At 44.4% G+C, this 22,293-nt stretch overlaps 1 protein-coding gene across 4 annotated transcripts in view; it reads right to left on the reverse strand.

Annotated features, from left to right (window-relative positions):
• Positions 1 to 376: 376 nt before the first annotated feature.
• Positions 377 to 22,293, reverse strand: part of rnf214.L (ring finger protein 214 L homeolog) — a 34,281-nt gene continuing 12,364 nt past the window's right edge. For 2 of the 4 annotated variants that reach the window (XM_018225882.2, XM_018225878.2), the window contains 14 exons: positions 15,406 to 15,450; positions 15,062 to 15,121; positions 14,625 to 14,765; positions 8,842 to 8,981; positions 7,069 to 7,137; positions 6,561 to 6,657; positions 5,781 to 5,869; positions 5,601 to 5,691; positions 5,101 to 5,199; positions 4,682 to 4,962; positions 3,306 to 3,441; positions 1,594 to 1,689; positions 865 to 960; positions 377 to 745 (listed from right to left, as the gene is read on the reverse strand). In XM_018225882.2, the coding sequence (XP_018081371.1) occupies positions 680 to 745; positions 865 to 960; positions 1,594 to 1,689; positions 3,306 to 3,441; positions 4,682 to 4,962; positions 5,101 to 5,199; positions 5,601 to 5,691; positions 5,781 to 5,869; positions 6,561 to 6,657; positions 7,069 to 7,137; positions 8,842 to 8,981; positions 14,625 to 14,765; positions 15,062 to 15,121; positions 15,406 to 15,450 (1,506 nt within the window). In that variant the 3' untranslated portion in view covers positions 377 to 679. The remainder of the gene's footprint in view (positions 746 to 864; positions 961 to 1,593; positions 1,690 to 3,305; positions 3,442 to 4,681; positions 4,963 to 5,100; positions 5,200 to 5,600; positions 5,692 to 5,780; positions 5,870 to 6,560; positions 6,658 to 7,068; positions 7,138 to 8,841; positions 8,982 to 14,624; positions 14,766 to 15,061; positions 15,122 to 15,405; positions 15,451 to 22,293) is intronic. The other 2 variants (XM_041569274.1, XM_041569273.1) reach the window with 1 other exon arrangement.

Consider the following 22,293-nt stretch of genomic DNA (forward strand, 5'->3'; position numbering starts at 1 on the left):
AGAGTTCACGGGCGCCATCTCCTGCTCTTTGTTAATCTTCGGGAAGAGAACGGCGTATCAGCTAATGGGCAGTTCACTTGCGGTGAAAGTGACGGAAATTACCAAAGTTCCAGAAGAAGACCCGAAGATTACAGAAGAGAAGAAGATGGCGCCCGTGAACTTCGCTGCACAGACGGGTAAGTAAAGAGTTAGGGGCATTTACCGGGGGTAACACCTAGGCTGGCGGGGGAGCAGGGAGGGGGGGTCTATGTAGGGTGGCGGGGTAGGAGTTTTTCTAATTAAGGGTTTGGTTCTCCTTTAATGTAGCTGAATTTCTCACAGCTCTGTTGCCTATCTACACAGAGATATTTCTGACATTAAAAAAAATGACAGTGAATGTGTAAGAATGATTTATTGGACTGAGAGAAATGAAATGGAAATAGATGCAATCAATTCTGTTTAGGAGATTTGGGTAAAAGAACTGCCTATGACAAAATGGGTTTCTCACAGAGAAGGACACATTTGTCCAAAGATAGAGGCATGCAGATTCACAGGAGATTGGGGAATAAGCACAAAGCAGTGAATATCTAAAATAAAATATTCTTTACAAATCCATAGACAAATATATACATTTCAAATTAGTCTGCAGCTGAAAATATAAGGAGTTCCATGGATAACAATCGTTGTTTCACAAGGAATTTTATTTCTGGCTTGGACAGAAGGGGCAGCAATTATACTGGTTATTTGGTGCCCAACATCGAATACACTGTCAAAATAAATAAAAAAAGTACAGTTAGTGAGGAATAAGCTGGAGCATTTTTTTCCATTATATGTTGGAAAATACACACTAACTTCAAAAACAAATACAAGATATTCTTTCCTTACCTCCCGGTGCATGGCATGACTACAAGACATAGGCTGCAAGTCAGAAGGCTGCACAAACGTCTGACACACAAGGCACAACTTACGGAGCCCTGAAACCTAAGAAAACAACAAACCAATGTAAACTACAACAAAAAGCACTAAATTAAAGAGGTAGTGAACATCTAGCTATATACATTTTATGTTATTATAAAGAACTCTGAATATTATTTTGCTTTTTTACCCTTTGTATCTGTTATCAGTTGATAATGAGCTCTGTATAAACAACAACCTTTCTTCACTGTTTGTTGTGTTCTGTCTCTGGGTAAACTACAAGTTAAATACATTCCTTATGTGAGGGATGATATGTTCTGCCTTCTGTTCCTCTCAATAATTGCTCTTAAAGAAAATCTAATCTCTCAAAACAAATATTGTTCCTCTTCTAAGCACTTTTGAAATGTTTGAATATTCATTTCAAGATATTAGTAGTTTTGGCACTGCTATTAGAATTCAAATTGAAACAAAAAAGCAAATGGAGGTTTAGTTGTGCCAACATTTGGGAGAAAATGTCAGAAAAAGAGAGGACACCCGTCTGACATTGCTCTGTTCAGGAAAGACCAGGGTAACAACTTTTCTCTAAGCATACTGCCTCCAATCCTACAAATCTCTAGTTAGAATAAGTAGCAGTGGTCACATCTAGCACCTTATAAACCAGCAGCAGTAGTACATATATGCTATTATTTGCATACTTACCATAGGAGTTTGTCCAGTGTAAGTGCCCTGAGACTGGGCTAGATATGTGGGTGCTGCAGGAGGGTTTCGATAGACTGGTCTGGAGCTGGCAGGTGACTGCATATAATAAAAATACAAGTTTAATTTTTAGTGATGTGCTTTACAGCAAAAAGAACTACATTTGCCATTTACGCCTCTGTACAAAATAACTTCTAGATATACAGTCATTTGAAAACGTTTGGGAACCCCCCTCAGCCTGCATAATAATTTACTCCACTTTCAACAAAAAAGATAACAGTGGTATGTCTTTGATTTGATTTCCCAGGAACATCTGAGTACTGGGGTGTTTTCTGAAAAAAAGATTTTTAGTGAAGCAGTATTCAGTTGTATGAAATTAAATCTTGGCTGTGCTCAGAGGTTTAAACTGTCAGTTTCAACTGTAAGGAATGTAATCAGGAAATGGAAGGCCACAGGCACAGTTGCCGTAAAACCCAAGTCTGGAAGCCCAGGAAAAATACAGGTACTGTATGCAGAGGATTGTGAGAATGGTTACAGACAACCCAAAGATCACCTGCAAAGACCTGCAAGAACATCTTGCTGCAGATGGTGTATCTGAACATCTGTATGGCAGGGTGATGAGAAAGAAGCCCTTTCTGCACTCAGGCCACAAACAGAGTCGCATGTTGTATGCAAAAGCTCATTTAGACAAGCCACAGTCATTTTGGAACAAAGTGCTTAGGACTGATAAAAATTTTGTTATTTGGTCATAACAAAAAACGATTTGCATGACCGCATTCCAAGAAAAACATTTGCTACCCACTGTCAAATTTGGTGGAGGTTCCATCATGCTGTGGGGCTGTGTGGCTTGTTCAGGGACTGGGATCCTTTTTAAAGTCGAGGGTCGGATTAATTCAACTCAATATCAACAAATTCTTCAGGATAATGTTCAAGCATCAGTCACAAAGTTGAAGTTACGCAGGAGTTGGATATTCCAACAAGACAATGACCCTAAACACACTTCGAAATCTACAAATGCATTTATGCAGAGGGAGAGGTACAATATTCTGGAATGGCCGTCACAGTTCCCCGACTTGAACATCATCGAAAATCTATAGGATCATATGAAGCAGGCTGTCCATGGTCGGCAGCCATCAACTTTAACTGAAGTGGAGAGATTTTGTATGGACAAATGGTCAAAAATACCACCATCCAGACACTCATCAAAGGCTATAGTAGGCGTCTAGAGGCTGTTACATTTGCAAAAGGAGGCTCAACTAAGTATTGATGTAATATCTCTGTTGGGGTGCCCAAATTTATGCACCTGTCTAATTTTGTTATGATGCATATTGCATATTTTCTGTTAATCCAATAAACTTTATGCCACTGCTGAAATACTACTGTTTCCATAAGGCATGTTATATATTAAAAGGAAGTTGCTACTTTGAAAGCTCAGCCAATGATAAACAAAACTCCAAAGAATTCAGAGGGGTACCCAAACTTTTTTATATGACTGTATATATTTATATATATTTACTGTATTAATATGACAATTTAGATTTAAACTGGATGTATGCAATGCCTGAACAATTATAGGAAAGTACATTGAAAAGGCAGATGTTTATTCAGAGAAACTACTTTATCTAGATAAATGCAAGGGCTAAATTTGATTGACAAACATTTAAGTTATCTCACGGAGTTTAATAGAATTCTTTCTAGTAAACAGATGCACTTACAAGAGTCGCTCTGGATCCTGGATCTGGTGCATCGGTTAGTCGTTCCGCTACATGATTGCATAGCGCCTCCACAGTGAGGCCAGAAAGTGTGCCGCGAGCCACCTTAATCTGCTGCAAGATCCCTGTCAGATGGGACCTGAAAGCAAAGAATACTTAGGAAACTGACAAAATGCAGCGTATGAGCATTACTGAGGCTAAAGATTTCTTACTATGCAACCGACAGCAAAAGAAAAGGGATGAACTTTCATCTCTTCTTAGGAATTGTACAGAATATGAAGGAATGAGTGATATGAATTAAAGGAACAGGCTAGCCCTCATTTTCTAATATCAAAACATGCCCTCAACACTGGCATCTTTGCAGGACATTGCAGTTACATGCAGATAATAGTTTAAGCATTTCAGAAAGGCCTGTGTCCAAGGCATGGCTACTTTACAGTAAGTAAAATGATCTGCTTAATGCACCTCATGGTGGCGCTGTGGGGATACAAAACAATGATCAGATAACTGCAAGCAAGTGAGCAGATGATACTTTTTTGGACATAGGGTAACAACAGATTTTTCAGACTCTTGCAATAAAGTGAATTTGTGATTTCCTGTAAGACAGGCATCCAACCATGTTCCCTCTAATTCCTTCTAGGCTATGTGCACCAAAACAAAATTTTGTGCACACATTTTAAACTGTGTGCATTATTAAAAACTGTGTGCACAGGTCACAATGAATGAAAAAGTTTGTGTTTTCACATAAAATTCTTTGTGCGTAACGCAATTTGTTTCATGTGCTGGCCTCATAATTTGCGCGTGCACAAACACACAGTTTAGAGGGAACATTGCATCCATCCAGTTTCTAAACTGCCCTAACAAATAAAGCATCTTCAACTCTCTTTTTAGACATCCCCCAACTGCCCTTAAACAAAAGACACGATTCTATGTGCTACAAAGCCAGTACAATTACAGGCTAGTATGCCATGCAGATTAAAAATAGCCGTGTATTTAAAAAAAAAAAAAAAAGAGTTGTCATTTACATTATGCAAGTGTTTAGAAGACTTGGCAGCATTGATCTCCATGCAAATAAGAATGATGCCAATAAATATAGCTGTATAGGAATGAGGAAACTGCAAACATAGCTTTTTTTGAGCTGGCTGTATAAGAAATACATAACACACAAATTAATTTTAAAAACCGTGCATTCATCAGGCCAAATAAACCTCTTGTTAACTACTTTCATTAAATTATCAAGTAGGTTTATCCCTCTAAAGTCATGCAACAGAACTAGTCAATACTATTATCTGCAGAATTTACTTACCGGTACTTAGAATTTATGACCCCTAGGATGGCTTGTTGCCTGGGTTAATGCTGAAAAAGTTATTAACACTTACTGGCTACACTGAGGGAATCTAGCTAGCAGCTTTTCCATTATTTTGCTGATCTTTTCTGTACTTGGTGGGACTGGAGCTTCACAAGCACCGGAGAACTGAGCAGCACTAGGAGCCCTTTGCATTAAAGGAACAGCCCCAGCAAAGGATGACGGAACTCCAGAAAGTAGAGCAGAATGCTGAGCGAAGGGTGGGGGAATTTGTGGCTGTGGGTGAAACACATCACTGGATGGGATGGACACCTGAAGAGGAGTAACAGCAATTTTATGGAGTAGGAGACTGGTCTAGAGAAAAAAGGGAACAAAAGAATTATATGTAAAATGTCAACACAGTAATCTAGAAAATTAAGAAAGGAACCATATCCCATCACAGCAGATAATAGTATGTCACTAGAAAAAGAAGAGTTGTTGAGACAGACTTACATCAGAAGGTGGGGAAGGTAGATTGGGGGCCAAAATGGATTGCAGGCTACTCAGCTTGGAACCATTCTTAACTTGCTGAATCTGAGCGCCAAACTGTTCCTGAAGAAAAGAAAAAATTATATGTATGGATAATGCTTCTGCCTATTCATAATTTAATTTAGAGGCACAACCACTGATAAACTTGCATGGACTGTTGTCAGACACCTGCACTTCTGGTGCAAAGTCTACTCAAAAATATATTTAATTCTTGCATCACTCCATTCACATTATTATCACTGTTTTACTGATATTGTTAATCTAGATTTTACACTGCAGTACCCTATTCATTCCCATAAATCCATGCAGATTCCAATTTTTATCTTACTGCAACTGCACACTGACCTTTTCCTATTGTACAAAATTCCACACCTCTCACACACAATTTCCCTTGATGGACTCTCCTGCATCAGTAGAACAGCTGCTTTTTCAGCAACACTGAGAGCCCAGAAAATGTGTCTTACCCGAAGATTTGCCTTCATCAATCGAATTCCTTCAAGTCTGCCATCCCATCTCTGCTCCAACTTTATCAAGTCCAAGGTCCGAGGAGCAGCCCTGAGAAAAGGTGAACAGCATATATTCCCTAATATTATATGCAAAATGAGTCACCGCCAATTCATGGCAGTGTTTTACAAATTCCTTACCTGAGACGGAAGAGTGTAACCTCTGCCTCATTCTCTGCTTCCTCTAATGTAGCGAGAAAAAGATCTCTTCTACTTTCCAAAGACAGCACCTAGAGAAACAGAGGACAAGTTAGGTAATGAGCTTTGTTGATGAACTGCACATATTCTATATGTTTTGTAAATGGACACAGATGCACAATCCCAGGTACATCGAAATGCAAAGTCTCACAATTCTTCACTGAAATCCGCTAAGAGTGTTCCCTCCAAAGCTGATGCAAGGCTTCCAGATGTGAACAGAGAAAAAAACTCTGCTAAGCAGTCAGGGGCTGAAATCTAACTCGTTTTCAGCAGGCCGATTTCTGCTCTGTCTGGCCTCACGTGAAGGACTACTTAAAGTCGGGGCCAGATGATGGCGAATACACTGCCTCACTGCGCTTCTGCACCCGGAAGCATTGTTTCCACTTGGGTGGAAGCGGGGATTTTGGTGCTGTGTGGTCACCTTGATCTGAGCAGAGAGTGGAGCCAGCAGCTTGAATTTTGAAACACAGGCAGGGAAGTTACATCACACCAAACTAATACAGCAGCTGCTCATAAACAGAGAGAGCTTATTTGGTTGTTTGTTCAGGTATGTAAAGCATTCTATAGAATAATTATATTGTCTATCTTGCACTGTTGTGACTAATGTATTGGGAAGTAACTGCATCAGTAGCTTTCTTTCTCCTTTAGAATCCATTGTCCATGGTGCCTGCCCATGACACTTTAATCTCCAACTCACTATGTGAAATTACCCCAAAGTCTTACCTCTGCTTGTGATGCACGTTTAGCCTCCTCCAAAACACTCTGCCTCATTTCATTATCTAACTTCTTTAACACGTTCAACTCTGTATCCCACTGCTCCCTAAAAAATAGATACATTATTAGCAAAGCAATTGGGTGTAATATCTCCTAATAATTCATTATAGCAATGTTAAAATAAAGTGCTATTCATTCTACATTTTAAGACATAAAATGTTAAACAGTAACAACCAAGTAACATATTACGACTAATCAACAGTTTTTAGTGGTCTAGTGCAGTCTGATTATTATCATAGATTTAAGGACTAGATTAAACTTTTATCTTGTGAATATATAGTGAGTTCATCGACTACCCTAGTGAAAAACTGCTTTCTTATAATAATTACATTCATGTTGGAATGTAGTCCTATGAACATATACCTTTGAAGTATTTAAAATGTAAGATTGCAGTACAAAAAAATAATAAGTTGTGCCACAACATATATATATATGAAGACAATATTTGAATTCTTACTTTTCCTTTGTCTGCTCTGCCAAAAGTGTAACTATCTTATTTTCCAGCTCCTTGTGTTCCAGCTGTAATCTGTGATGCAAGAAGAGACAGAATGTTGACAGAGGAATATAAAGGATTACAATGCACCCATTACCTGCTGCATTGCATGTATTAGCTTAGTCCTAACTTACCCAGTTTGGCTTTAAAGGAGAACTAAAGCCTAACAAAAGAAGCAGACTAGAAATGTTGTAGATTAAGTTTTGGACTTCTATACCAGCCCAAAGCAACCATAGCCCCGTAACAGGGAAGATCTGTGCCTCTATTTTCTGCTGATTCACTGTGTGCTGCTCACAGTTACTGCGCTTAGGGATCAACGCACAGTATACAGTACACATAGAATATAACTGTCACAATATAAGACTGATCAGTAATTAATACAGATAATTACTACATGGCCGCACAGAAATAAGTGCAATTAGCACCAGAATTTAATAATCAGCCCTGTAGCATCATCTTATATTACAGACAAACCTAATTTTCTTCTGGATAATTTGCCATGACCCTTAAAGGGCATGTAAAGTCTAAAATAGAATGAGGCTATAAATGCTGTATTTTGTACAATAAATATAAACATGAACTTACTGCACCACAAGCCTAATCAAACAAATAATTTATGCTTTCAAAGTTGGTTGTAACTTTGTTAAACATCTTTGCAAGACTAAGACTGTGCACATGCTCAGTGTGGGCTGGGCTGTCGTCATGCTGCTCCATGTTCTGCACGGCTGGGAAGTAAGGCGGGGGCTTCCCCTGCTGTTCATAAGTATAATTGTTTCCCTGCTCAGCAGTTAGGGACCATCTGACAATTCCTATCCACAGCAGTAAATGAAGGGAGAATTTCACTGCATACAGCCAGGTTTCTTATAAAAACAGTACACATTTTTTAATTAAAGTATACTGGAGATAGGTTTCTTTTTCATTAACGAAAGTAAAGATGGGATTTTATTTTTTTGCCTTTACATGCCCTTTAAGCTTAGCTTCTCAACAACTGCTCAGAGCCCACTGAGCAGACACTTTCCAAGATGGTGACCCCCCTGTGACAAGTTTGAAGTCCTGGATCATTGCTGCTATTGACAAGCTGAAATTTTAGGCTGGTGCAATAAGTTCAGTATGTAAAATATGGCATTTTTAACCATATTAATTTTTAGGGTTTAGTTCTCCTCTATGAGCTTGTCTCGATATCCCTCCAAATAAATGTCCCTTGCACTAAATCCTCTGCTGTGTATCATGGATTGCTACCCTGTGTGCTTGTGGCACATTCCATAACTGCATGGCCGAAATAAATATCAATTCTACACATAAGTTTCCTGTTCCACTGGCTGCCACACAACCTCAACAGTATAATAGATCAACTACCATGTTTAAAAGTTGGCAATGTGACTTTTATCATCAAATACTGCTCTTTTTTTTCTACCAATAGAAACACTGGTGATTGTGTCTAAAATGAGGTTGCAGATAAATTCACCCCCTGATCACTCTTCTATCCAAGTAAAAAGTCATCTTGAAAATGCTAAAACATGTTATACTGTATGTATGTAATGATAACAACACAAGCCTGTGACTAACTATTCTTTTGAATATTTCCTTGTTCCTTACTGCCATTCAATAGAGCCTTCTTCCATTTTACTACTAGATAACCAATCATTACTAATCATTACTATCTACATAAGTAAAAAGATTGATCATTGTTTGAAGTACTTTGAACTGAACTTTCTTATTCTATGTTATGACACTTACTGTTGACTCTTGCTCTGTAGTCTCTCCAGGTCTGCTCTAAGATCCTGCTCTTTCTGGGATTGGTCCTTCCTTTCCTTATCCATCTTCTTCCTTGTTTCTTCCCTCTTAAGTGTTACATCTTGAATAGATTTTAACGTTTCCTACAGAAGCAGAAGGGTTGAGAGCTGCATGTCCTATAGAAGTCCACAATCATCCCAAAAGTTCACATCATCCAAAAAAAATCTCTAAATATTGTGCATTTCACGTAAGTGTTGTATAGGGCCATTTATCAGGACAGCACTCCGCTTCTATATTGGCACCGGTTGAAAGGCCAAAATTCCAAAATGTACTAAAAAAAAGACCAGCAACACCGAGATTTCTTATGATAGAACATGAATCTATTAGTGCATGTACAGCCAACGTGACATTTCGGTCCCATAAGGGACCTTTCTCGTCTTAGGGGGACACAGGGCACAGACGGGATTAAGCTCCACCCTCCAGGAGGCAGGACACTTGTAATAATTAAAATAAGGGCGTGCCAGAGGGTCTGGCTTAATCCCCGTGTACTGACCTAATCAGTTTTCAAGTGTCCTGGTTACTAGGAGAATGGACTTAAACAGTCTGAACAAACTATTACCAGCACATCACTGGCACTGGGGTCCCCCAAGCAGCAGGGGTGTGTGTATGGGGGACCTGCTTCATGGGAAACTATACCGGGTCTTTCTCTGGCCTTTTAGACTATAACAACTACCCAGACGTTCCTGCTCCCCATTCTGGATTGCAGCGGTTTGGCATTGAGTTATTGAGCACTATGCGTGAGTAATTCTCTTAATTAATTTACTCACAGTGGCTCTCCCCCTCCCGCTCCTCTCCCGGTACCTGTCTGCCTGCTGCCTCCACTAGGACAATAGAGCACTGCCCCTACTCTGCTGGCTCCCTACTGGGTGTCCCGACACAAGAAGCGGTTCCTCTCGGGACTTCTTCCACACCAGTCCCTCACTTCCTACAGGCACCGGAGGGCATTAGCATCAGCCAAACTTCCTGGGCACCCCTGGTTACTCATCTACTCAGAGGTACCAGAGATTCTGCACATGGCAGAAGGTAAATCAGGGGAATTTTTCCCCAGGGCGGGGGGAAGAGCCCTAACTACAGCAGCAGCATCCCAGGTCACATATTTTATGTGCTCCAAATGCCATTCCAAGATACCAGGCGGGCAGGTTGATCCCCTCTGTAGGTCGTAGGGCTATTCAGCTCTCACAATCCCTGGCCTCCTTGCAAAGTTTGCCCTCCATCGCTGACAATTTGGGAAAGGCTTTAGCCAAGCTGGATCACAAGACCAGCGGTAAGCGCAAGTGAACAGAAATCTCAAGATTGGATACTTTCCACCATAGCCCTTCTGACGCCTCATCGGTGGGAGCTCTTTCCAGCCAATTGGAGGGTGAACTTCCACCATCAGACAATTCCTCAGGGGAAGAGGATGAGAATGACAAACCCAAGGGCCGTGAGGTGCAACATGACATTGACAACATCATTAAGGGAGTCCTTGAGGTACTGAAAATCACTCCCTCAGCAGACCCGCAAACTCAGACAGCAGGGTTGATGAAAAGGCAGCATAAGTCCTCGGCAGTTTTTCCATCACACAAACAACTGCTCAGCATTATCCAAGAGGAGTGGAATTCACCAGAATGAAAATTTCAGGCTACACGAAAATTTCAAATCCTATCCGTTTTCCAGGAAATTGGTGAACAAGTGGTCAATGCCCCCAACAGTGGATGCTCCGGTATCCAGACTGTCCAAAACTACAGCACTCCCAGGCACTGACGCGGAAGGACCCTTGAGGGATTCTTGAGGGCTGTGTACTCCTCTGCAGGTTCCTCTCTACGACCTGTACTGGCTTCCACGTGGGTAGCAAGGGCCATACAGGCATGGTCTGAATCCCTGATCAACGACATCCAAGAGGGAGTCCCCAGATCAGAACTTATATCTACAGTGCAGTCTATTGCTGAAGCCTTTGCTTATATGTGCGACGACACTCTAGACACAGCACAAATTACCGCTTGCACATCTGCTCTCTCGGTAGCAGCTCGCAGAACACTATGGCTTGGGTAGAATTGGGTAGCCGATCTCAGTTCAAAGAAGTCTCTCACGTCTCTTCCCATCAAAAGACAACGGCTCTTTGGGGAGGAACTCAAAAAGATTATTTCCCAGGCCACGGGGGGGGGGGGGGAAGAGTACTTTTCTTCAGCAAACCAAGAGTAGAGCATCTACTTCAGTCAGTCGAGGAAAATGTTTTCGAGGCCAAAGCGGCCAATTCACAAGATGGGGAAGCCCTCCCCAATGTTCTCAATTTCGCTCTAAGACAGGCGACAAAGGTCGTCCAACAAGTTCCACAACAAACCCTCAGCCGATAAGACCACCTAAGCCTGACGGGGCACTCGCTCCTGAACCACAGCAGCCAATAGGGGGCAGGTTGCTTCAATTCCGGGAGGTGTGGCACAGACATTCGTCAGACACTTGGGTCGACAAAATCATCTCAGAAGGCTATCATCTGGAATTTTCCTCTCATCCCCCCAGAAGATTTCTCATGTCCAGAGCCCCCAAAAAGCACAAGCCTTTCGGGATTGTGTTTTCAAGATGGAACAAAGTGGAGTGATCATACCAGTACCCCTGTCAGATCGATTCTCCGGGTTCTACTCCAATCTGTTCCTGGTGCCAAAGAAAGACGGCTCGTTCAGACCCGTCCTGGATCTGAAATTTCTGAACAAGCACATTCATAAGTACAGTTTAAAATGGCGACCTTACGATCAGTAATTCGAGGAAAGGAACCAGGACAACTAATGATGTCTCTGGACATCAAGGATACGCACTTGCATGTACCAATATGGCCACCCCATCATCGGTTCTTAAGATTCGCCTTCAAGAACCATCACTACCAGTTCGTAGCCCTGCCCTTTGAGCTCGTCAGCACCCAAGGTATTCACAAAACTCATGGCAGTAACGGCTGCGACCTTACGGTTACAAGGAATCTCAGTGACTCCCAATCTGGACGACCTTCCCTGAAGGCAAGGACAAGAGAGAAGGGCGAAGCAGATCTTCAAAGGGCAATTCAATTGCTTCAGGACTTCGGGTGGACTATCAACTGGGAAAAGTCTAGTCTTCTACCCAGCTACCAAATGACATTCCTGGGTCTCGAACTCAACACTCTCACACAACATGTGAGTTTACCACAGGACAAGCAGTTGAAGATAAAGGCTCATGTCAACCTACTGTCTTGCACACACCAGCCCACAGTTCACCTGGCAATGAACCAATGGTTCTGGGGTTGATGGTCTCAGCCATAGAGACGTTGCAGTTTGCACAAATCCATCTGCGCCCACTACAAGCCAACATCCTATCCGGTTGGAAGGGAGGTCCTCTTTCTCAAAGACTGTCCCTCCTACGACAGACAAGAGAATCCTTTCAGTGGTGGCTACATCCACAATCTGTCGAGGGGCCAATCTTGGGCGAAGCCGGACTGGACTGTGATAACGACGGATGCCAGTCTACAAGGTTGGGGAGCAACCTGGAACAACCTGTCCGTACAAGGTCAATGGTCTCCCAGCGAGTCCAGACTGTCGATAAAAATTCTCGAACTCCAGGCTTTCAGATTGGCACTAAACAGCTGGTCGCACCTGCTCCAAGCCAAGTCGGTAAGAGTACAAAGCGACAACTCCACCACTGTAGCCTATATCAACAGACAAGGAGGGACTCGAAGCAAAGCAGCTCTAGCGGAAGCCCATCTGATACTGAGTTGGGCAGAGTCCCATGTGGTGAGGCTGTCAGCCATTCACATACCTGGAGTGGACAACACAAAAGCGGACTTCCTCAGTCGCAACCAACTGGATCCAGGGGAATGGGAACTTTACCCGGAGGTGTTTGTGAAACTTGTGAGACATTGGGGCCTTCCCCAGATCGACTTGATGGCGTTCAGAGCCAATTGTAAGGTGACAAAATTCTTTGCCCGATCACGAGATCCAATGGCAGTTGGCATGGATGTCATGACACAGAATTGGTTCTTTTGACCTCGCCTACATCTTCCCATGTTACCCAGGGTACTGAAGAAGGTCAGATACTCACATACAACAGTAATTGTGGTAGCTCCCTACTGGCCCAGGAGAACTTGGTTCTCAGATCTTCAGGAGATGTCCATAGCACAACCAGTGCGGCTAACAGCCAGAGTTGACCTTCCGATCCAAGGTCCAATAGTCCACCACAATCCGGGCCTATTTACTTTGACGGGATGGTTGTTGAAGCAGCCATCTGGAGAAGACAGGGCATAGCCTAAGAAGTCATTGCCACAATTCTAAAGTCGTGCAAACCCACGTCGTCCAAGGCTTACCACAGAGTGTGGCGCAGCTATTGGAACTGGTGCGAAGAAGCACATTTGCTCTTACTCGAATGCAACATCCCAAGAGTACTTTCCTTCTTACAACAAGGTCTCCAACTGGGCCTCAAGTTGAGCTCCTTGAAGGTGCAGGTATCGGCGCTATCGTCTCTCTTCCAGTCACGCCTAGTCCTGGGTGCTTCTGTTCGTACTTTTCTGCAAAGAGTAGCTCATGTCGTACCACCATTTCGACTTTCGATTCCAGGATGGAACCTAAATCTAGTCCTGGAGGCTTTACTGGATTCCCCCTTCGAACCTCTAGCTTCTATCTCTGACAAGTGGTTGACATGAAAGGTGGTGTTTCTAGTGGCCATTACATCGGCCAGAAGAGTTTCAGAACTCAGCGCTCTATCCTGTGACCCAGTATTTCTGGTTTTAAATAAAGATAAAGCGGTTCTACACACAGTTCCTTCCTTCCTACCCAAGGTGGTGTCTTAATTTCACATGAATCAGGAAATCATGGTCCCTTCCTTATGTCTAGAACCCAAGAACTCAAAGGAAAAATGACTTCATAACATCTAAGTGGTCAGAGCTCTACGTTGGTATTTAGAAAAATCCAATTCATTTAGGCGCTCTCAGACGCTATTTGTACTGCCAACTGGTCCTCGACAAGGCATGCCGGCATCTAAAACGACCGTCGCACGATGGCTCAAGGAAACGATCCGTCAAGCATATGTTTCTAAAGGTAAATCGCCACCTGAAGGTGTACAAGCCCATTCCACAAGATCAATGGGAGCTTCCTGGGCATGGCGCAACTCAGCTTCCTTGGAACAGATCTGCAGAGCGGCTACCTGGTCATGTGTTCATACATTCACCAAATTCTACAGATTGGACACGTTTTCCTCAGCAGAGGCCGCCTTTGGCCAGAAGGTGTTGCACTCCGTGGTGCAATAACGTGTCACTAATTCTCGCTCCCACCCTTCTGTTTTTGGGGCTGCTTTGTTAAGTCCCCATCTGTGCCCTGTGTCCCCCTAAGACGAGAAAACAGGATTTTTGATACTCAACGTTAAATCTGTTTCTCTGTAGTTGACAGGAGGACACAAGGCTTCCGGCCCTTACGCGAGATCTGACCACTTTGGTTCATGTGGGAATACTTCCCTGAATTACCAGTTCTGCACGTTTTTAGAATTACAATTTTATATATATATATATATATATATATATATATATATATATATATATATATATATATATATATATATATATATATATATATATATATATATATATATATATATACATTTTATTAAATTATTTAATTAAATCTAAATTTTCTGGGAATATTAAAAACAAAAATTGTCAGCAAGGAACACCAATTTTAAATTAGGAGAAAAACACTGAACATTTAATGTACCAGATACAAATGTAAGTTTCAAATCACCTGATGTTTCTGTATCTCTTCTTCCCGTCGTTGTTTTAGCTGTTTGATCTGAACCTGCAGCTGCCTCTCAGTTTGTGTCTGCCTGTCCAGCACCACTTGGTAATTATCTTTCAGTTGGTCCCTTTGATTCAAAACTTCTCTCTAAAACAGAATTAGTTGGAAGTTAAGGTACACAAGAAGACAACAGTGGAACTCTGGCAGGAATGGAAGTTCAGACAGAAATGCTTTTGAGTAACCAACAGAAGTTCAGACAGAAATGCTTTTGAGTAACCAACAGAACAGTCTCTTGCAACTTAAAGGTTAAAAACGTGCAGTGCTGTTTATGCAGACAAACAATGTGAAAATAAAGCTGAAAACTGAGAACATTCCACCTCTTCCAATTTGAATAGCTGTACATTTCATAAACACAAGATAATCTAAATGAAATAAATACTCACCAGGATTTGTTCTGTATTCTTCTCTGTTGTAGTCTCTGCATCTTTCATCTCGTAATCTGTCTATAGGCGAGAAATGCAATGCTCAGAAACAAATAATTTTGCTCCAGTCTCCCCCCCCCCCAGCACAGCCCTACTCCCTACAGACATGCTCACGTACAAACATAGAAAACAATTAAACTGTGAGCTTAGAATTGATCACACCTTTCAATATAGCATCATCTTTTTTGCTGATCAGAGGAGTTGTGCCATTGGTCAAGATGCCACAGATAATTTGGACATCCTACATCTACATCATTATTGTTTAGATTAGTTCACAAATAGAGAACACTTGAACAGCAAAATACCTGAATTGCAACGTGGATTCCAAATTCCAAAGTTCCATCATCTGTCTACAGGAAAGGGACAGTATAGTCAGAGTTTGATTTTTTTTTTTCAAAACATGTCTTACTGCCTGCCACATATTACAGTAGGGGGTCTTTTTTTAGATTTAAGTTGTCAGTATACGGCTTAGTTCTTATTGCGCTTGGACACATTAAGACTGAATGCATCTAGGAAGAGGTTATTACAACATTATGATCAAAAAACATTGGGCCCCCACATGCAATGGTCCTGCTTTTCTCTTTACTCTGTGACTATCCCTGTTTAGGTTTCTATATTAAAGGACAAGTCAACCCCAAAATAAAAATTTGCCTAATAAAAGAAAACATTGGCAACTTTCCAATATACAGTTATTAAATATTTTCAGTGCTTTTAAACTTGTAAGCTTTTAAATTTGTAAAAACAATTGCTATAAACAATTTTGCAAAAGTCTTGGTTCCCCCGGCAAAGACGTTAATCAGCTGCCTTGTATTACATTGTATCAATAGATTAAGTCACCAGGGCAAAGAATAGAATGAAAGACAAAAGGAGATTTTTAGTGTAACTTACCGTTAAATCTCTTTCTCTCTAGGCACTCGGGGGACACAGGAACTGTAGGGGTTAAGCTCCTCCCTCCAGGAGGCAGGACACTGAGAACAAAAAAATCTGGGCTCCTCCTCTCCCCCTATAGCCCTCCTGCTTAACTCCCACAACTCAGTTTCGATAGCAAGCAGAATAACAAGAACTATATACATATAACCAGAAGGTCAACACCCCGGGAAAACACATTCCCCTTTTATGATCTCAAAGGAGACCTGTTTCAGGGAGGGTGTTCCTGTGTCCCCCGAGTGCCTAGAGAGAAAGAGATTTAACGGTAAGTTATACTAAAAATCTCCTTTTCTCTTACGGCCTCGGGGGACACAGGAACTGTAGGGACCTACCAAAGCAGTCCCAAACCCGTAATTAGGGAGGGAAGAAACAAAGACCAACTGCCTGCTTCAGTCTGAACAGACGACTGACTGCAGGACCTTCCTGCCAAAACACGCTTCGGCAGAAGAATAGGTATCACAACTATAGAATTTAGTAAATGTGTGGATGGAGGACCATGTGGCAGCTCTGCACAGCTGATCAGCGGAAGCATCATTCCTCCATGCCCAAGAGGTACTTAACGCCCTAGTCGAATGAGCTCTGATCCCCTCTGGGGGAGTCGTGTGAGCAGCTAAGTATGCCTGCCGAATTGCCTCTCTGATCCACCGTGACAGAGTAGCCTTGGACGCCGCTGTCCCCATCCGAGGACCTGAGGGAATCACGAATAGGGATTCGGACTTTCGAAAGGCAGAAGTTCTCTTCACATATGTTGACAAGGCCCTGACAACATCCAGGGAATGAAGACGTCTCTCCTTCTCATTCCTCGGTTCTGGACAAAACGATGGCACCACAATAGGTTGGTTGACGTGGAAGGAAGACACCACCTTAGGAAGGAAAGAAGGCACCGTCCGTAACACCACCTTGTCCTGGTGAAAGACCATGAGTGGTGGAGATATGGAGAGTGCCCTCAACTCTGAAACTCTCCTGGCCGATGCAATGGCCATGAGGAAGACAACCTTCCAAGTCAATATCGGGAGGTTAACCGAACCGAGTGGCTCAAATGGAGCATCTTGAAGATATCTAAGCACCAAATTGAGGTCCCATGTTGGGACTGGTCTTCTGCGGGGAGGTGCCACATGTGCAGCTCCCTGAATGAAAGTGCGAACATCGTCCCTTAACGCCAGTCGATCCTGAAAAAGTACTGACAAGGCTGAAATCTGCACCTTCAGGGATGCTACCTTCAATCCCCCTTCAAGACCCCTCTGTAAAAACAGAAGGATACGAGAAAGATCGAACTGGTCAAAGGGAACCTCCTTAGAATCGCACCAGGATGCGTATGCCCTCCATACTCGATAATAAGCCGAGGCCGATGACGGCTTCCTTGCCTTAATCATAGTGTCGATGACCGTGTCTGGCAACCCCTTACCCCTCAGGATAGCGGTCTCAACAGCCACGCCGTCAAAGTTAGTACGTCCAGATTGTGATGCAATATTGGACCCTGCTGGAGTATGTCTGGACGCCTCGGCAGATGAAACCAATTGCCGAAGGAGAGTGTTATGAGGTCCGTGAACCATGCCCTCCGGGGCCAGAAGGGGGCCACTACGATCAACCACAGATTCTCCTGACGAAACTTCCTTAAAACTCGAGGCAGCATTGGAATGGGCGGAAATACGTATGCGAGTTGGAACCGCCACGGTTGAGTCATGGCGTCCACCCCTGCCGCCTGCGGGTCTCTGCTTCTTGCAAAGAACCTTGGTGCTTTCCTGTTGAAACGAGACGCCATGAGATCGACTTCCGGCTGTCCCCACCTTTGCGCTATCATGTCGAACACCTCTGGGATGAGTTCCCATTCCCCCGGATCTAGACGATGACGACTTAGGTAGTCGGCCTCCCAGTTTTGGATGCCTGGGATGTATACCGCCGAAATCTCTGGTACTCGAGCTTCCGCCCAAGACAGGATTCTCTCTGCTTCCAACCAGGCTGCTGAGCTGCGGGTTCCCCCCTCGTGATTTATGTATGCGACCGCGGTCGCATTGTCGGTCTGCACCCTCACGGGGAGATTTGTCAGAAGATCCTCCCACTGTCGCAGAGCGAGGTAAATTGCTCTGAGTTCTAGAACGTTTATGGGTAACCTGGACTCCACGGGAGACCATCTTCCTTGGGCTGACCTCTGCGCGAACCTTGCCCCCCATCCGGTCAGGCTGGCGTCGGTGGTGAGAATCACCCACCGAGTCTCTGCCCACCTCCGCCCCCTGGCCAGATGTAGAGGGTTCAACCACCACTGTAGTGACCGCAGTGTAACCTGATCCAGTGTGAACCTCTGATCCAGAGAGGAGCTCCTCCAATTCCTCAGGATGCATAGTTGCAGCGGCCGTAGATGAAACTGGGCAAAGGGTACTGCCTCCATGGTTGCCACCATGTGCCCAAGGACCCGCATGGCAAACCGGATCGACGGCGTCCTGATCTGTTTGAGCTGCCGAGCGAATCGTCGCATCTTTTCCTGCTTCTCTTGTGGCAAGACCACTCTCTGTGAGCATGTGTTTAGGATCAGTCCCAAGAACTGCATGACCTGGGAAGGAAGGAGAGATGATTTCCTCCTGTTGATCAACCACCCGAATTGTTCCAATGTTCTGATGGTAATCGCTAGATGGTCCTGGGTTTCCTTCAGGGATGCCGCCTTCACCAAAATGTCGTCTAGGTACGGCGTGATGGAAATGCCCTGTAAAAGCAGGACCGCCGACATTGCTGCCATGATCTTGGTAAACACCCTCGGAGCCGAAGAAAGGCCGAAGGGAAGTGCCACAAATTGGTAGTGTTGCTGGAAGAACGCAAACCGTAGAAATCTGTGGTGTCCTGGCCAAATGGGAACATGTAAGTACGCATCTTGGATGTCCAAAGACGCCAAGAATTTGCCCTCTCTCAGAGATCGTATCACGGAACGAATGGTCTCCATGCGAAACCGACGGTATCTGATGAACTTGTTCAGCCCCTTGAGATCCAATACTGGACGGAATGACCCATCCTTCTTGGGAACCACGAATAAATTCGAGTAGAAGCCCTGGAAGAGTTGGTCTTCTGGTACCGGTACGATGACCCCAGCGTGGAGTAGTCCTGATACCACCGTGAAGAATGCCTCTCTCTTTGGATCTCCTTGAGGCACCCTTGAGAGAAAGAATCGATCCTGAGGACGGGACAGAAACTCTAGTTTGTACCCCTCCGCCACTAGTTCGTGAACCCAGGCGTCCGACACAGATTCGCGCCACACCTCCCGAAACCAGCGTAGGCGTCCCCCCACCACCTGGTCTGGGAGTGGAGGGCCTGTCCTGTCATTGGGACAGAGACTTGTCTGTAGAAGGCTTCTGTTGGTTCTTACGAGGCTGCCATCCCTGACGGTTCTTGTGTTGGAACCTGCTCCTTGGCAGAGAGGAAGCTGGAGAAGAAGCCCCCTTGGCTGATCTGAAGCCTTGGCCACGAAAAAACCTACCCCTTCTCTGTCCTGTATTAAGGCGGGGCTTGTGCTGGGGTAACAAGGTGCTCTTTCCCCCAGTAGCCTGCGATATTATCTTCTCAAGCTCCTCGCCAAACAGTCGCTTGCCTTTGAAGGCCAAGGAGGTTAGAGCCTTCTTGGAGCTGAGATCAGCTGTCCAATGCTTGAGCCAGAGCGCTCTGCGCGCCGCTACCGCTGTTGCAGAAGTTCTGGCCGAAGCCTGTAGGGAGTCAAGGAGGGCATCGCCCAAAAATGCATTGGCATCCAAAACCTGGTTTGCCAGTGCGGATAGATCCGTCCGAGATGCATTATCTCTGATTCCCATCTAGTAGCTCCTGAACCCAGTCCGCCATAGCCCTGCTGACCCAGGCTGCTGCAATGACAGGCCTGAAGGCAGAACCTGTAGAAATAAAGATAGAGCGTAAGAATCCCTCCAGACGTTTATCGCTGGGATCCTTGAAGGCTGCGGCGTCTGGAACGGGTAGTGCTGTATTCCTGGAAAGACGTGACACTGGAGCATCGACTGCTGGAGGAACCCCCCATTTTTCTGTAAGTTCCTTAGCAAAGGGATAAGAACGGGAAAACCTACGAGAAGGCTGAAACTTCTTCTCTGGACAGTCCCATTCCTGCTGGATAATCTCCCCCAACTGATCATGAAAGGGAAACTCAGCAGATTGCTTGCGCTGGCGCTTAAATGGACCCTTAGCCCTAGAACCAGAACCAGATGTTTCTTCCAGCTGTAGGGAAGTTTTAATGGCCCTAATGAGACCCTCAATATCATGAGGGACCTCCCTGTCGGGATCAGGAATGTCCTCAGATGAAGAGGAAGAAATTTCCCCCTCACTGAAATCAGAGACGCCAATGTCGTCGGACGATTCTGCAGACGACGTGGAAAGAAGGTGCTTTCTCTTGCTGGATACCTTCCTATGCTTGGTCTGGGGCTGAACAGATAATTGAGATACGAACCTATCCAATGAAGTGGAAAGATTCGCAATTCCCTGCAAGTTAGCCAGGGATTGGGACAGCTGCAACGCCCAGGGTGGAGGAACATCCCCCACAGTATAGGCTTGGGATGCTGTAGCGCCCGCCGAGCCCCCAGAGGCAGATGAAGCATTAATAATTTCCCTTTGGTCTGCGACCTCAGGTGCAATGAAGGGGGCAGATGATTCCCCTGAAGCTGCGCATGCTGCACAGACAGGGTCCCCCTGTCCCTTGGCAAACTTTGCACTACATAAGGTGCAGGCAAGATAGGTCACGGCAGCAGTGGCCTTCGCCCTCCCTCCCCTGGAAAACATGTTTCCCTGCAGGCCTGACCCCTGGCAATATGCGTTCAGCAGAAAAAAATACCCCACAGACCTGTCCTAGCAGCCCTAAGAACGTCCGCGTGCCTGGAGGGAGCAGCGTTTAGCAGTTCCAACGCCGTCTCGCAATTGCGCAGTAAGCGTGCCAGCTGGAGCCTCCCAGGAAGCGTCAGAAGAAAACTCCCCTTTCGGCGCGAAGAGCGCAAACCCGGAAGAGAAGAGAGTGACGTCACTCTATACGCTTGCTCCCCTCCAACGGCACAGCGCGCCTTAGCCTGCCGTGCGCATAGACTGCCCTGCGCCACTCCCTCCCAGGTGGCACTCCGGACTAGGCTGCATGAGGGGGGAGGGGGGGAAAGAGTAGGCAATTCACCCACTTTCCGGGAGGGCGAGACTGAGCCACCCCCTGCTGCCTACTTACCCCGAGGGAGTCCCGTGAGATGAGAGGCCATCAACAGGGGACATCAGCTCTCCCTCACGAGCCTCTCCGTCTGGCCAACCCTAGTCTCTGCCCTGTCGGCAGGCCCTAGAATGGTGGGTGGTCCGCTTGCAGCAAGCCTTACAAAACCCCAGACGAGGAATCCCGCGGCGGGGGCTCACCTTTAGAGTGCAGGATTGTTACCTGACTCCGGCCTCTTACCCCGGGTGTCAGCGCTAAGCGCTGACCGTAGAATCCTTGCGTGGGGCCTCCTAGAGGCCAAGCCCTACCTCCTTGGATGCAGGACACTGAAAAACTGAGTTGTGGGAGTTAAGCAGGAGGGCTATAGGGAGAGAGGAGGAGCCCAGATTTTTTTGTTCTCAGTGTCCTGCCTCCTGGAGGGAGGAGCTTAACCCCTACAGTTCCTGTGTCCCCCGAGGCCGTAAGAGAAACACTGCTTTCAATAGCAATACACATACAAATAACTAAAAACCATAGAAAATGTGTAATGTATATTGCAAAATTGCTTAGAATTAGGTTTTCTTTTATTAGGCAAACACATATTCCCTTTGAGTATATAATGTTGGTTTGAGTTTGTGTTTAAGTGTTGTAGATCGTAGAGAATAATCCAGTAGCACACTGATTATGGTGTAATAAGTGGTAAATTGTAAAAAAAAAAAAAAAGGTAAGGGCAACGTGTCAGACCCCACTGGGCCCTTTGTCAAGCCTAGTGGTCAAATACAAACACAGTGTTTTATAGAGTGTACAATGGGAGTGGCCTATAACTCCTCCCCATCAAAATGACATCATAATGAATCAGGTGAAACAAGAATCCTTAAAGTGTCCATTTTTTAAAAATAAAGTCCATTTGTCTAAGTCCATAAATCTGTGTACTTTCATACACATACATCTGTGTACTTTCAGTACACAGATGTATGGACTTACACAAATGGACTTTATTTTTAAAAAATGGACACTTTAAGGATTCCTGTTTCACCTGATTCAATATGATGTAATTTTGATAGGGAGGAGTTACAGGCCACTCCCATTGTACACTCTATAAAACACTGTGTTTGTATTT

The sequence above is a fragment of the Xenopus laevis genome, chromosome 7L, assembly GCF_017654675.1.
Source record: "Xenopus laevis strain J_2021 chromosome 7L, Xenopus_laevis_v10.1, whole genome shotgun sequence".
Classification (NCBI taxonomy): Eukaryota; Metazoa; Chordata; class Amphibia; order Anura; family Pipidae; genus Xenopus; species Xenopus laevis.